The sequence below is a fragment of the Pan paniscus genome, chromosome 3 (assembly GCF_029289425.2).
Source record: "Pan paniscus chromosome 3, NHGRI_mPanPan1-v2.0_pri, whole genome shotgun sequence".
NCBI classification, from domain to species: Eukaryota; Metazoa; Chordata; class Mammalia; order Primates; family Hominidae; genus Pan; species Pan paniscus.
The window spans coordinates 138,329,260-138,344,774 of NC_073252.2; the positions used below are offsets into that span (position 1 = coordinate 138,329,260).

Here is a 15,515-nt window from a genome sequence, read left to right on the forward strand (position 1 = left end):
ACTGTAAAGTAATTTAATGGTCTAGAGTTAATTTAATTTGAAACTAAATTAGCATCAGATAAAATTGGTTGAGGAGTTACAGTTTAGCATATAAAATAATGGCTCTGCAAATACACCCTCAAAACAACCTGTTGATAAAGCTGAGCTTATTTCATATTGCTGTAAGGACAATCATTACTTTTATGGAGTCTGGATAGTGTCTGTTCAAATCTTTTGCCCTTTTAAAAATTGAGTTGCTTACCTGTTTTGAGAGTTCTATACATATACTGAATACATGTCCTTTGTTGGATATGGAATTTACAAATATTTTCTCCTAGTCTGTGGTGTCTTATCCTCTTAACAGTACCTTTTGCAGCACAAACATTTTTAATTTTGATGAGGTCCAATTTATCAATTTTTTAAAATGCTTTTAGTGTCGTTTAAAAAAATTTCACCCAGCCGTAGGTCCTGAACATTTTTTCTATATTTTCTATATTTTTCTATATTTTAGTGTTTAGATAGATGATTTTTTGTGTTTAGATAGATGATTTATTTTGAAATAATGTTTGTATAAAGTGTGAGGTTTAGGTTGCATTATGGTTGAGAGATATGGCACCAATTGATCCAGTAAACATTTGTGATAAGATTATTCTTTCTCCATTGAATTTCGTACACTTTGTAAAATATCAGTTCGTTATATTTTGTGGGCCTATTTCTGGACTGCCTATTCTGCTCCATGGAACTTTATGCTTATCCTTTTGCCAATAAAGGTGGCTTGTCTTGATTACTGTAGCTTTGTAGTAAGCTTTCAGATTGAATAATGTGATTTTCCCAACTTTATTCTTCTTTTTCAAAACTATTTTAGTAGACCTATTTTGTTTGTCTTCTCTTAAAAATTCTAGAATCAGCTTTGGTAGAATATCTACCAAAAAATTCCTGCTGGGATTTTGATTAGAATTGTGTTATATCCATAGACCAATTAGGGTAACATTCATACCTTTACTAGATTGAGCTTCCCAATCTATGATCATGGTATGTCTCTCTGTTCCTTTTATTAGCATTTTAAGGTGTCCAGCATATAGACAATATACATATTTTGTTAAATGTGTACACATATAGATACATAAATATTTTATATATAATGTTTTTTAAATATTGTAAGTAATTTTAAAATGTTGGTGAGACGGTTTGTCTCTGTCTCCCCACCAAAATTTCATGTCAAATTGTAATTCTTACATTTCAGGGGAGGGAGTTGGTGAGAGGTGATTGGATCATGGGGTAAATTTCCCCCATGCTGTTCTCATGAAAGTGAGTGAGTTCTCATGAGATCTAATGGTTTTATGTGTGGCAATTACCCCCTGGCTTTCTCTCTCCTGCTGCCATGTAAGATGTCCCTTGCCTCCCCTTCACCTTCTGTCATGATTGTAAGTTTTCTGAGGCCTCCCTAGCCATGCAGAACTGTGAATCAATTAAGCCTCTTTTCTTTATAAATTACCCAGTCTCAGGTAGTTCCTTATAGCAGTGTCAAAATGGACTAATACATTTGGTTTTCAACTTTTCATTGCTATTTTGCAGAAAAATGATGGAGTTTTGTGTGTATAGACCTTGTATCTTGCAACTTTGCTCAAACCCATTTATCAGTTCTAGGATGTGTGTGTGTATGTGTGTGTGTGTGTGTGTGTTTATTCTTTGTGATTTTCTACATAGACAATCATGGCATTTGCTTTTCAATTCATGTGCCTTTGTTTTTCCCTTTATTGCACTGGTTTGAACTTCCAGTAAAATGTTGAATAGGAGTGGTGAGGATGGACATGGTTATTTTTTTCTTAATCTTAGAGAGAAAGCAGCCAGGTTTCAACAATTAAACACTAAGTTGGCTATGGGATTTCTCTAGATGCTCTTTAACATGTCAGAGACATTTCTTTCTTTTCCTAATTGGCTGGGAGTTTTTATTATGTATGAATTTTGAATTTTGTCAAATGATTTTTCTGCATCAGTTGATATTAACATGTGGCTTTTCTTCTTCAGAATCTTAAATTGGTGGGTTACGCTGTATGATTTTCAAACAAACCAGTTTTGTATTCATAGGATAAATACCAATTAGTATGGTGTATTTTTCTTTTTACATATTGCTGGATTCAATTCACTATTACTTGGAAGATTTTTCTGTCTATATAATTGGGGGATATGCGGCCTTGGTTTCCTTTTTTGCTCTGTTTTTGTCTGGTTTTCATGTCATGATAATGCCAGCTTCATGAAAAGAATTGGGATGTACCCTTTCCTCTTCTATTTTGGAGAAGATATTATATACAATTGTTATTATTTCATCTCTGTTTAGTAGAATGCACCTTTAAACCCTTTGGACATGGAAATTTCCTTTTCAGGATTTAAAAATAATAATTTAATTTATTTAGTAGATATAGGACTACTCAGGTTACCAATTTCATTTTGGATGAGTTTTGATAGCTTACAATTTTTGATGGATTTCATTTTTAAGTTGCTCTTTTATATGCATGGAAGTGCCTGCAGTATTCCCTTATTATCCTTTTAGTATCTGTGGAGTATGCTGTGGAACTCCCACTTTCTTACTAATGTTGATAACCTGTATTTTTTGTCACTCTTATTAGAAACTTAGCAGTTTTATTGCTCTTTTTAAAAAATTACCTTTTGGTTTTATTGGTTTTCTCTATTAATTTTATGCTTTTAATTTTGCTGTTTTCTTTTACTATTATTATTTTCTTCCCTTTCTTCCTTTGCCTTTTATTTTGCCCTTCTTTTTTCTAGTTTGTTAATATAGAAGTGGAGATTATGAATATGAGATCTTTCTTCTCTTCTAAGATATAGATTTAAGTCTATAAGCTTTCTCTCTAAGCAGTGCTTTAGCTGCATTCCAGAAGCGTTGTAACACTGTATTTTCATTCATTTCAAAGAGTTGTCTAATTTCCTTTGAAACTTCTTCCTTCACCTAGGGTTTATTGAGAAGTATGTTGTTTAATTGCCAAGTGCTTGAGATTTTTCAGTTATCTTTATGTTGTTGATTTCTAATTTGATTCTATTGTGGTACAAGAACATACATTTATACTATGCAGCCATAAAAAATGATGAGTTCATGTCCTTTGTAGGGACATGGATGAAATTGGAAATCATCATTCTCAGTAAACTATCGCAAGAACAAAAAACCAAACACCGCATATTCTCACTCATAGGTGGGAATTGAACAATGAGATCACATGGACACATGAAGGGGAATATCACACTCTGGGGACTGTGGTGGGGTGGGGGGAGGGGGGAGGGATAGCATTGGGAGATATACCTAAGGCTAGATGACGAGTTAGTGGGTGCAGTGCACCAGCATGGCACATGTATACATATGTAACTTACCTGCACAATGTGCACATGTACCCTAAAACTTAAAGTGTAATAAAAAAAAAGAAAGAAAGAAAAAAAAAAGAACATACATTTAAAAATCATTTCAGTTTAAATTTGTTAAGCTTTGTTTTATGATCCAAGATGTGGCTATTTTGGTGAATGTTGTATCTGTTTTTTGAGAATGTATTTTCTACTGTTATTGGATGTAGTGGTTTTTAAATGTCAATTAAATCCAGTTGGCAGATGGTGTTGTTCAGTTCTTTTGTCTCCTTGCTGGTTTTCTGCCTATCAGTTCTGTTGATTACTGAGAGAGAGGACAGTTGAAATCTCCAACTGTAATTGTAGATTGGCCTATTTTTTCTTTTAGTTCTGTCAGTTTTTGCTTCATGTATTTCAAGACTCTGTTGTCTTCTTGGTAAATTAACCCTTTTATTATATATAACATCTTTCTTGATCCCTAGACTGTTTTTTTCTTTGCTTTTAAGTGTATTCTGATATTAACATAGCTACTACAAGCTGGGCATTGTGGCTTATGCCTGTAATCTCAACACTTTTGGAGGGCAACGTGGGCTGATGGCTTGAGCCTAGGAGCTTGAGACCAGCTTGGGCAACATGGCAAAAACCTGTCTCTGCATAAAATACAAAAATTAGCTGGGCATGGTGGCGTGCACCTATAGTCCCAGTTACTGAGGAGGCTGAGGTGGGAGGATCACCTGAGCCCAGGGAGGTTGAGGCTGCAGTGAGCTGTGATTGTGCCACTGCAATCCAGCCTGGGCTACAGAATGAGTCTCAATAAATAAATAAATAGCTACTACTGCAAATCTCCTTTGATTTGTGTTTGTATGGTATATATTTTTTTTATCCACAAGTTTTAACCTATCTATAATATTTGAACTGAGTATTGATTTCAGTAGTTGCATCATTTGAAAAATCTACCCTGATGAACTCTTAATAGTGTATTTTAATCATTTATATTTAATGTAAGTATTGGCATGTTTGAATTTACGTCTATCATTTTTTTTTCTATTTGTTCACTCTGTTTTTGTCCCTCTGTTTCTACTTTTCACTGCATTTTAGGGGTCTCTCATTACTTCATTTAATAGGTAGAAAGATCAAAATTTGGGATATTAGAAATTTTAAAAATTGGTGCATTTATCAGATTTGGTTTGGTAAACAAATTTTAGGTAATTACGTTAGATAGATAATATTTTTCCTAAAATATTTGGTATTCATAAAGTAAATACTCACAAGATCTTCTCCTGTGTCACACACCTTTACCCGAAAAATGTCATTCAAGAGCCAGTCTATGGGTTTCTCTTTGTAGAACATTAAAAAAAACCGTACAAAGTGAGTTAAGTCTTCAGATCTAAACAGCTTTCCTATGGAAAAAAATATAATGAGATGCAAATAATTCATATGTAGTTGTTCATTCCTTTAACATGGGAAAAAGCAAAAGTTATTAATATTTAAATATGTCCCATTCCTTAGAAATAAAGATTAAAGCACTGCTGAAGTTAGACAATGATAAAATTAAACACTATATCTGCTTAAGTATTAAGGATTACCACATCTGAAGGAGAATATAAGCAGGTTTAGAATAGTCAATACTCTCGGGAAATCAATTGTGATAACTAATGAGGATTGATTGTCTAAATCAAGTGAAAGACAAGTGAATAGAATGAAATATATAGGCGTTGTAATCTTTAACTTAATTTTGTACAAACTGTATTTTTTACCTGATTTTTGTAGCACTTTATCAATCTACTACATTTTTCGTTGTTAGTACTTAATTTTATTAAAGTACTCTCATTTCAATATTTGAGCATTATTTTAACAGGATGTTATTTTTCTTTTATATTTGTTAAAGATTTACTATATTTTTAAATATTATTCCATTAGGTCTAATAGTTTTTTTCTTATATACTGCATCTTTAATTTTAAAATGAAGTTGAAGGGATAAGATTCAGGTACATATTCACTTCAAAGTAAATAATGTAAAATACATCTAATGATTTGATAAATATGAAAGTAGGATGTAAGCATGCTTCATTCTTCACTAGAACTTAAGTTTATATGGGTCACTTAATAAAATGTATAATTGTATTTTAATTTTTTAATTTTTTGCACCTATTTATGTAGTAACCAAAGCAAGTGATTTAATGATGTATAAAATAGCTGATTCAATTCCTAACCTGCTGTCACCATGCTGTAAAATTCTAGTTGGCAAGCTCATATTTTTAGCAAATAATGAATAACCGAATTGCTATTATGATAACTAAAAGAAAAACTTTTGTAAGTTAAAACTTGAATAAGATTTGGCATCCCATAAATAGTGCTCCTTGTTCAATGTGCTCTTGTGATCAGAATGTAAGCATTCTCTATGTGTCTCTTACTTGACTTTGCTGAGAAAGATAAATTTTTTTGAGAATTTTAAATTCTCAGACTAATCCATCAGCAAGATTATTTTGTCTGCATGCTTTACTTTGGGTATTACTGTTAACAATAATTTTCCTTCTTATTTTAACCAAGGCTGAGGAAAAACCTTTGGGCCCTTAAAATTTTACAGAAAACATGAAAAACAAAAGTCATCGAGTGAGTATATGAACAACAGATGGATCTCACTAGCAATCCCAGAAATGCTTTATACTGAGAATGGCAAATATATACATATAATAATAGATAAAACCAAGTGTTGTCAAGCATATGGGGAAGCACGAACTTTTACGCACTGCTTATGAGAGCGTAAACCGTATAACCAATCTGTAAAGCAATTGGCAGTACTTAGAACTATGTGAATCCTCAGTGGTCCACTCCAGGGGACATATATGTCACTTCATTTTTTCATGGTAGCAGAAAATTGGAAGCAATTAAGGTCTGCCACTCAGGAAATAGATAAGCCAAATGTGAGTGATAAGTGATAAGTCATCACTTCTTTCAAAGTCTTTTGGTGATGGGTCACTGTGCATCCAGTATTTAGTTCACTTGTAGACAGCAAAACGTGTGGTTGCCTTGCCTTGCCTTCTGATGATAAATCCACATGACATTTAACAAAAGTAGGTAATCAAAAGAAAGAACTGGATGACAGATGAAAGCACAGACAGTGAATGCTGGAAGTGAATTTGGATGTGACTATAAGACAGCTGATCATGGGATTGTTGACGTAAAAAAATTAAAAGCAGGTTACAGTTTTATATGCATGATCTCTATGTGCAAAACAGGTAGTCCTCACTTTGCACAATTCTGAATGCATAAATTTCAGTGATCATCATTATGCAGCACTTACGTAACAGTAAAAAACCAATAAACTAAATGAACATAAAACAACATGCTGATAATTTAGAAATCAAGTTTTGAGGACAAAAATGTAAGGAATAGGAATATACAAACATGAAAAGCACCAAATATTTCACATGGATATTGCATATTTATAAGTGTATTTTGAACATATTAGAGTGAACAATATATTGAAGAGTGGCAGGAAGAGGGTGTAGGGATTGGGAATAAAAGGAAAGAATACATAAGGAAGAGCTCCTGTATGAATCAATAATGTCATGCACCATAAAATAAGCAGTATGGTAATACTTGAGGTTCAAAGGAAAGAAAAAAGCATGGAAGTGAAGAAAGAAAAATTGAAGGATTTAAAAGGAAAATCTAAGGAAGGGTAGTAAAAAAAAATCTCATAATGGGTATAGTATTTGGAAATTTTCTGTGGTGGGTATAATTTCTATTATGTTTTTATATTTTTTAAGACTGTCAGCTTCAGCATAGTGGAAATTGCAGTGACTGAGTTAAAATCCCTTTCTCTACAATTTTAATTACCTGAGTTTCAGTATTCTTGTAAAGTAGAGAAAAGTACATCTTAGCTACTCAGCTAACATGTGTGCCAGACTCACAGCAAGCATTTAATAAATGGTAACTCTTTTATGTTTCTATGACTTATGTGTCTAAATGTCAATTTGATCTCTCTAGAAAAAAGTTTGGTTTAAGAAAATACATTATCTGGAATTTAGGTACTTGTATCTGATTATACTGTTAAGATAATAGTGTCTTTATAAAAATCATGCCATTCTTTTTCATTTAGTAATAAACTGATAAACTGTTTAAAATGTTTTAAATTATTGTGTGCTAAAAAACTTGATCCAACAAAGTAAATCCATTGCTTACCTATGAATCCAAGCATTGAAAACTCAATAAAAAACCAATTATTTGAACTGATATTACCTACAAAATCTGTTATTTTTGTAAAGTACATCTCTTTAGCTATGATATCATCTTCTAGCTGAAAAAAAAAAATCCAAAAAGACATTAGTACCTTTGACGCTTCCATTGAGTAAAGCTATATTAGCTTGAAAATAAAAAATACAACTGAATATACTGAAGAAAATGTTTTTATAAAATAATAATTTTATTTCAGTTTCAATTAATTGAAGGTATTTACAGTTAGTCGATTTCCTTTTTTTTTTTTTTTTTTTTTTTTTTTGAGACAGGGTCTCACTCTGTTACCCAGGCTGGAGTGCAGTGGCGTGACTGCAGGCACGTGCCACCATGTCTGGCTAATTTTTACATTATTTGTAGAGATAGGGTTTTACCATGCTGCCCAGGCTGGTTTCGAATTCCTGGGCTCAAGCGATCCTCCTGCCTTGGCCTCCCAACTGCTGGGCTAGTGAGCCTCCCGCCTTGGCCTCCCAAAGTGCCGAGATTACAGGTATGAGACACCACACCCTGCTCCATGTTTGATTCTGAGATTAACCAGACAAGAGAGTATCTGTTTCTTTCCTAAATACTAAACATTCCATCTAAATCCCTCTTTGAAAGAGTCTCTTTATCTAAATCCACTTTCATCCTCACAAATACTTCAGTTTCTAGTTTAAGACTGTCTTAGTCCATTTGAGCTGTTATAACAAAATACCATAGAATGGGTAGTTTATAAACAACAAACACTTATATTTCATAGTCCTGGAGCCTGGGAAGGCCAAGAACAAGGTGCTAGCAGGCTTATGTCTGCTGAAGGCCTATTCCTCATAGATGATGGCTTCCACTGTGTCCTCACGGTAAAAGGGGCTAGCTAGCTCTCTGAGGTATCTTTTATAAGGGCACGAATCCCATTTATGAGGCTCTGCCTGCATAATCTAATTGCCTCCCACAGGCTCCACCTCCAAATACTATCACCTTGGGGGTGAGAATTTTAACATATTAATTTTGGGAGGGAGGCCAGGAGCCGTGGCTCACGCCTATAGTCCAAGCACTTTGGGAGGATGAGGCAGGCAGATTGCTTGAGCCCAGGAGTTTGAGACCAGTCTGGGCAACATGGCCAAACCCTGCCTATATAAAAACTGCAAAAAATTAGTCGGGTGTTGTGGTGTGCACCTGTAGTCCCAGCTACTTGAGGCTTCAGTGAGCCGCGATTGTGCCACTGCACTCCAACCTGGGCGATAGAGCAAGACGTTGTCTCAAAAACAAAACAAAACAAACAAAAAAACAAAAACAAAACTTTGGGAGGCTTTGGGAGAGATGCAAACATTCAGACCATAGCTAAGACTAAGTAGCTTTATGCTTGTGATGAAAGGTGCCACGTTCTATCTCCAGATAGTTCCCAGCAAAGAGAAGCCAAAAAGCAACCAGCACTCTCATCCACAACTCCACAACTAGCTGGTTAGAATAATGGTGTAAGCGGTGTTTGGTTTTTTGTTCTTGCGATAGTTTACTGAGAATGATGATTTCCAATTTCATCCATGTCCCTACAAAGGACACGAACTCATCATTTTTTACGGCTGAAACACCGCATATTCTCACTCATAGGTGGGAATTGAACAATGAGATCACATGGACACAGGAAGGGGAATATCACACTCTGGGGACTGTGGTGGGGTGGGGGGAGGTGGGAGGGATAGCATTGGGAGATATACCTAATGCTCGATGACGAGTTAGTGGGTGCAGCGCACCAGCATGGCACATGTATACATATGTAACTAACCTGCACAATGTGCACATGTACCCTAAAACTTAAAGTATAATAAAAAAAAAAGAAAAAAAAAAAAAAAGTAACACCACCACCAGAAAAAAAAAAAAAAAAAAAGAATAATGGTGTAAGCCTAAAAATATCCTCCATAAGAGAGACAGGGCAATGGAAATGAGTTTTCTTTTTTATTTAATATATATTATGCATAATCTGTAGACTAAGAGGGCCTCATAAGTAATTAGGAAAAATGTGGCAGTCCTCAGGCACACTATGAGGACACAGAATAGAACTGTGGTGTTTCAAATTGGGAAGAGTACATTGGCTGGATCTTGTGTTTTCATGACATTGCCACTAACTAGGAATCAAAAGGGACCTTTTTTTTCTTCCAATGAAAGAGAAGACCTTGCTTTAGGCCTTTCTCTAACTTTCTCTCTAGTCTACAACTCTCTTCTGCAAATTCTTCGAATAAGAGCACATTGTCTATGTAGTGTGGTCCATACTTACTATTTAGAAACACATCATTATTATTTAACAATGTGGAGAGATTTATAGAGTACAAACTATATATAAGTTATTTACTTTTACAAATACAGTAAGGCACTGAGAACTGTGTTACTCATAAAGTATTATGAATAAATTTAGGGTAGCAATGATAAGTGTATACAATGTCTGACAAATGCTCAAAATGCATTTGCTTAATCTAATAAAATTGTAAGCCAAGAAATAAATATAGGCACTACAATTTCGTTTTTTTGAGATTTTCTTTTCAGTTTGCTTCAGGTAACTATAATTTTCTCTGTAACAGTGAACCTAGTAAGAATATTCATATGTAATCAATTTTAAACTTCCTTTGGCATTTTAATACAGTGAGTATTTTCTATTTTCTGAATATAAAGTAAGGTGGAGGAATACAATGAGGAAGAAGAAATTACAGGAAGGAGGGAGAAAGTAACACTTTCAATTTAAATTATATCTATCTACAGATATAATTGGCGTATACACACACACACACACACACACACACACACCCCAATTTCTGACCTGTAAATAATACTTGGCCTTGGGTTGGGCATACAGCATCAAAATGCAAAAATCCAATACCTGTTTGATTCGCCAACTAAAGGTAATCAATAATATCTGTTAATATTTGTCATTATTAGTTTTTATTTATAAGCATACTTTAGTAATTAAAAAACTCTTTGGCAGTTTACTGAGTACTAGCAACAATTAAGTAACTAATTTTAATTAATTTCAATTAAGTAAAATTGAATATGCTTATACTAAAAAGTTTTCCATCTTTATTCAATGAACAGTGTCTACCATTGCTAAACCAGGATAAGCACAACCCATTTGTTTTACATTTCTATCTAGATAAGTTTTGATCTAGATAATAGTGTTAATATTCTTTCTGATTTTAGGTCTTGTTCAAATGAAAGTATAAAGAAACTTTATTCTTTTTTCAATGTCTCTCCTAACAGCTTTCTTTATTGATTCTATCATCCAAGAGTTTTCTCCCCAATTCTTAGGGTTAACTATCTGCTACAGAGTATTAATATTTCTTTTTACGGGTCTTTAAACCATTTCCCCTAAGTCTTACCCCTTGGTTTACTTGGAAGGGAAAGGTTGCTTTTTTTGTTTTTATTTTGAAAGTAGTCTTCACAAGCCTCTGGAACTCTTCATGGTCCTCTTGAAGAAACCCAATGTTAACTCCCTTCACAAGGTGACTTTATGTTTGGCCTCTGATGAAATACGTGAGCACACATTGCCCCAACTCTCCCAATGCTAGGGAATGGAGTAATTGTATGAATTACTACTCTGCAGCTGATTGATTGTGGCCAAATTTGGGGCAATTTGAACTCTAGGGAGTCAAAAATTTTGAATGATAACTGAAAAGAATTAAGGAGAAAATTATAGAAAAAAAATGGCGGATAGGAGACAGGACTAATGTGCAGCTCCTGCTTGGCCAGGCAGAACAGTGCCTGGAGACTCATATTGTGAACGTTTGCTTCGAGAAACACTGCAGCAACATACCAGGAAAACCTAAAGAATTCACAAACCCTTTGAAAGAACTGGCTTGCCACTGCAAACTCTGTGAGATGGCTGAAAAACTGCGAGTTCCCAAAGAGTAAGGGGGGAAAAGTTGGCCTCCATACACACATCCCCACTGAGGAACCTGAAAATCCAGAACACGAGAGAAGGATTTAACCTTACCTAGAGCTGAAATGGATTTAGGAAGCCAAGAGAAATATAAAAGTAGACGAAGCAGCGGGAAGAGCCCTGTAGGCACTCCTGGTCCCCAACTCCAGCCCAGGGACGTCATTCCTGGCCTTATCTCACAGAGTTCTTTGGGGAAGGGAAGGCAGCCAGTGGAACTGGGGAGGGGTCACAGGGTGAAGGAAACTCCTAGCTGAAGTTTGTAATAATTTTGACTGAGCACAAATTTTGTTGAGCATAATCTGGGGGCAGGGTGAATGGGAAATGCAGATATGAGCACAGAAGCCACTGCCAAAGGTGCAAAGGTGTGGGCAGGCAGGGAGGGGTGAGGCATGAGAGCCCTGCTTGCTTTCTCGGTGGGGAGGCTTGTAGTCTGGGGCAAGAGCTCATCCCTGCTCATAGGGTTGCCTGGATATAAACTCACCCAAAGAAACTTTATTCTCATACTAAGCTAGAAACCAGACCAGGTCCTGAATATAAAAAAAGCAGTACCCAAGGTCATTCTTGCCCTTCTGCGTCTCATAACCTCATATGAAAAAAAATAATAAAATTACAACAATTAGATAAGTGCTACGTGAAGATATCAACAATGTTGGCTATCTTACAGTAAGTTTTCAAAGTTGTGGAAAGGGTGGAAGAACATGCCACTTAGTTTTAGGGCACAGAGAGCTGACAGAAGGAAGTTAATGATTGCAAGGTTGGCAGACCAGATCATGAAGGATATTTTATGATATGTGGGAAACTTTGGACTTGATCTCATATGAGAAAATATTCTTCTGGGTACAGCATGAAGAATGAATTGTAAGAGAGGCTAGGTAAGGCTAGGATTAGGGACTCTGTAATAGTGAAGGCCTGAACTAAATCCAAGCCAATGGAAGGAGGATGAGAGGGACAATGTGTAGAGAGATTTTAAAAAAGAAACAATAACAGAGATATAAAAGGCTGAAGGAAAAACAAAGATCCAGGATGACTCCCAGCTTTGTGACTCTAAAAACTGGGCATAATGTGGACCACTAATTAAAAGCAAAACAAAACGCTTAAAAGATTCCTAGATTCTGACACACCATTTATAATTTTAACACAAAAGAAGGCTAATCGGTTTCCTGGGATAAGACCTTTTTCTGATTTCTGGCATGTCTTTTTCTTTATTAAGTTTTGAGGGACCAAATTATTACATTTCCCATAATACTTACCACACTAATACCCCAAATTATAATCCTTTGTATGTGTATAGAGCTTTTAATTTTTTAAGATTCTTTCACAAATATATTTTATTCTCATAATGACTCTTCCAATTATGCAATATAGGTGTCATTATACACACTAGAAAGTTAGGAAAGCTAAGAAAAAAAGGTGAAATTACCTGCCTACAATGACCAGCAAACAGAACAGCTGGGACTAGAATCCAGCTGTAATGATTTATAATCCCAGGCTCTCCCCCTCCTCATTATTATGCCTTTGCTAATTATTGTCTGTAAACGTGAACATAGACCATCAGTGGTGTGCTGGTAAATGTTTAACAACTGACTTGGGGGTGGAGGGATGGACATCCTGCTTTGTAGCTTTTGCCCATTTCCACGGTATAAATACTCCTACTGTGGCTAATGCTATCAACTCGATGTTATTGAACACAGAGTTGGGAAGTGATGCACATAGTTGGGTCTTGCAAGCCAGTAGAAGCCAACTCTAGAACACCACTGTCTGAAATAGTTTCTAATATGAGCTGATTCCAAGATTTTATCAGAAGAAGTTAGTTATTTAAGGCTACTATTTTCTAATATGACATACCTGGCTAATTTTTGTGAGGCCTCAGCTAAGTGCTTGGCATTTAACATGCTTGAGTATAAAAAGGCAGGTATTGAAATGACCTCTAAGGATCCAGACCTCACTTGCCTTTTGAATCTATAAATGGAAGTAAATGCAGACTTATAATTGAATATTTAATTTTCCAGAATAACATAAATACTTAAAAATAATTTTCTTATGCATGGCCACATAATATTTGATTTGAATTATTTCACATGTTGATGATATATGATACCAGCATCATAAAACTAGCCAAAGCATTTTTTTATAAATTAATAACAGACATATTAAAATACACAATATAAAATTAGTTTCTTCTTATAAAAATTACAGGTACTTTGACATTTTTAAAGTTTATAGCCAGATATGTACTCTGACATTTGAAACAATGAAACTCATGGATTATGAGAACGCAGTGACTGCAAGAAAGCAAGAACATTTGATGATTTTTAAATGCATAATTTTGAATTTAATAAGAGTCCTACTGAATAGCAATGTGGCTCCTGAAACTAGATTACCCCAGCAAGCAAAGATTTAGTCAGACTCTTGTCCACAACTCATTGGAGGACTATGTATACTCTTTAGCATCTTTATTTTTAAACGTTAATGTTGATAGACCAACAAGGTCATCACTAAACTACATAAAATATGATTCACAAAAATTCCAATATAAATCTTGTACCATCAAGGTAAAGGATGGGAAACCAAGTAGAAACTTTTAAATGGTCTTCCTTTAGAGATAATATGATTTTAAATGAGATTGGAATTTAGGCATTACATTATTTTTAACATGTTAAAGGTTCAAGGAAATGTTTATTTTGCACTACATAAAAAATTTAAAAGCTTACAGTTTTATATGCATAATCTCCATTATGGGCAAGATAGTCCTTGCTTTGTACAATTCTGAATGTATAAATTTCAGTTACTGTGTTTTAGTTAAATAACACCAGTCTCCCACAACAACACTGTAGTCATGATATATTGTGAACAATTGTGTAAAGTACAAACTTCACTGCTAGCTCTTCAATGCACAAATCACTATATAAATAGCAGATGCACATCATCATTAGTGACTAATTGCATCACTTCTTTCAAAGTCTTTTGGTGACTGGTCACTGTACATCTACTATTTAGTTCACCTGTTGACAGCAAAACATGTGGTTGTCTTGCCTCGCCTCCCAGTGATAAGCCTACATGATATTTAACAAAAGTAGGTAATCCAAAGAGGAAATTGGCTGACAGAAGAAAGTGCAGAAAGTGAATGCTGGTAGTGAATTTGGATGTGCTGTAAAAGAGCTGATCATGGGAATGTTGACACCTCCTCTATTTGAGAGACTCTAGAGATGCAACAAAGGGAACTTAGTGAAGGTGAACTTAACTGACAAATAAGAAAAATGGTTGTGGTGAAATTATGTCACATAGGAAATGATGCTGCTGAAAAACTTCACATTAAAGGAACTCTCAGAGATATTTCATGACATTGAAAACAAAAATGATAAAATGCTGGAACTGATCCAAACTTAGAAAGGAGTATAACAATTTGCTGAAGCATAGAAAAGACATTTGCTCAGTATTTTAAGTTCTGTGATAAGAAAAAGGCAAGGACCATTTAAATTACTCTTGATAAAATTTTTAAAAGAAATCAAATCGTTAATACTCAATAATTTTAATGTTTTAAATTACAGTGTAATAAATTGGCTTAACAATATTTTTCATTTTTCTGTGTATTTATAGTTGACAGAGAGTAATGTTTTAACATACGTTTAAAGGTCATGGAATAATTGTGATTTTTTTCCCACTGTTTGTTAATATTGGCTTGCACGGTTTCAACTTGCACAATCATTTTTATGGCCCCATGCTATCTTGCAAATCAAGGATTGCCTGAGTATATATAAACACACACAAACACACATGGAAGAAAGCTCATGTTTTATAATGGGTATGTACCATGAAAATGGGGTTGGAGTAGCATATTGTGCTAGAGAGAATATGGGTTTTAGACCTAGAAAAGTCTCTGTGCCAATTTTGCTTGTTTTACTTCCTAACTTCAAGGAAGTAATTTATTTTTTCTGATCTTTAATTTCCTCATCTGTAAAACTGGAATAGTAACTTAAAAACTTGGGGGGAAAGAACTGTTCAAAATACATGCTGGAATTCTTCCCAGGCTCTGTACATTAGTGGAAAGGTT

At 34.7% G+C, this 15,515-nt stretch overlaps 1 protein-coding gene across 7 annotated transcripts in view; it reads right to left on the reverse strand.

The window, feature by feature from the left end:
• MGAT4D (MGAT4 family member D) overlaps window positions 1–15,515 on the reverse strand; it is a 65,065-nt gene that overhangs the window by 12,749 nt on the left and 36,801 nt on the right. For 2 of the 7 annotated variants that reach the window (XM_008974127.4, XM_055111852.1), the window contains exons 6-9: window positions 13,310–13,423; window positions 10,349–10,424; window positions 7,513–7,627; window positions 4,597–4,727 (exon numbers count right to left, since the gene is read on the reverse strand). In XM_008974127.4, coding sequence (XP_008972375.1) covers window positions 4,597–4,727; window positions 7,513–7,627; window positions 10,349–10,424; window positions 13,310–13,423 — 436 coding nt within the window. The remainder of the gene's footprint in view (window positions 1–4,596; window positions 4,728–7,512; window positions 7,628–10,348; window positions 10,425–13,309; window positions 13,424–15,515) is intronic. The other 5 variants (XM_055111853.1, XM_055111854.1, XM_055111855.2 and 2 more) reach the window with 3 other exon arrangements.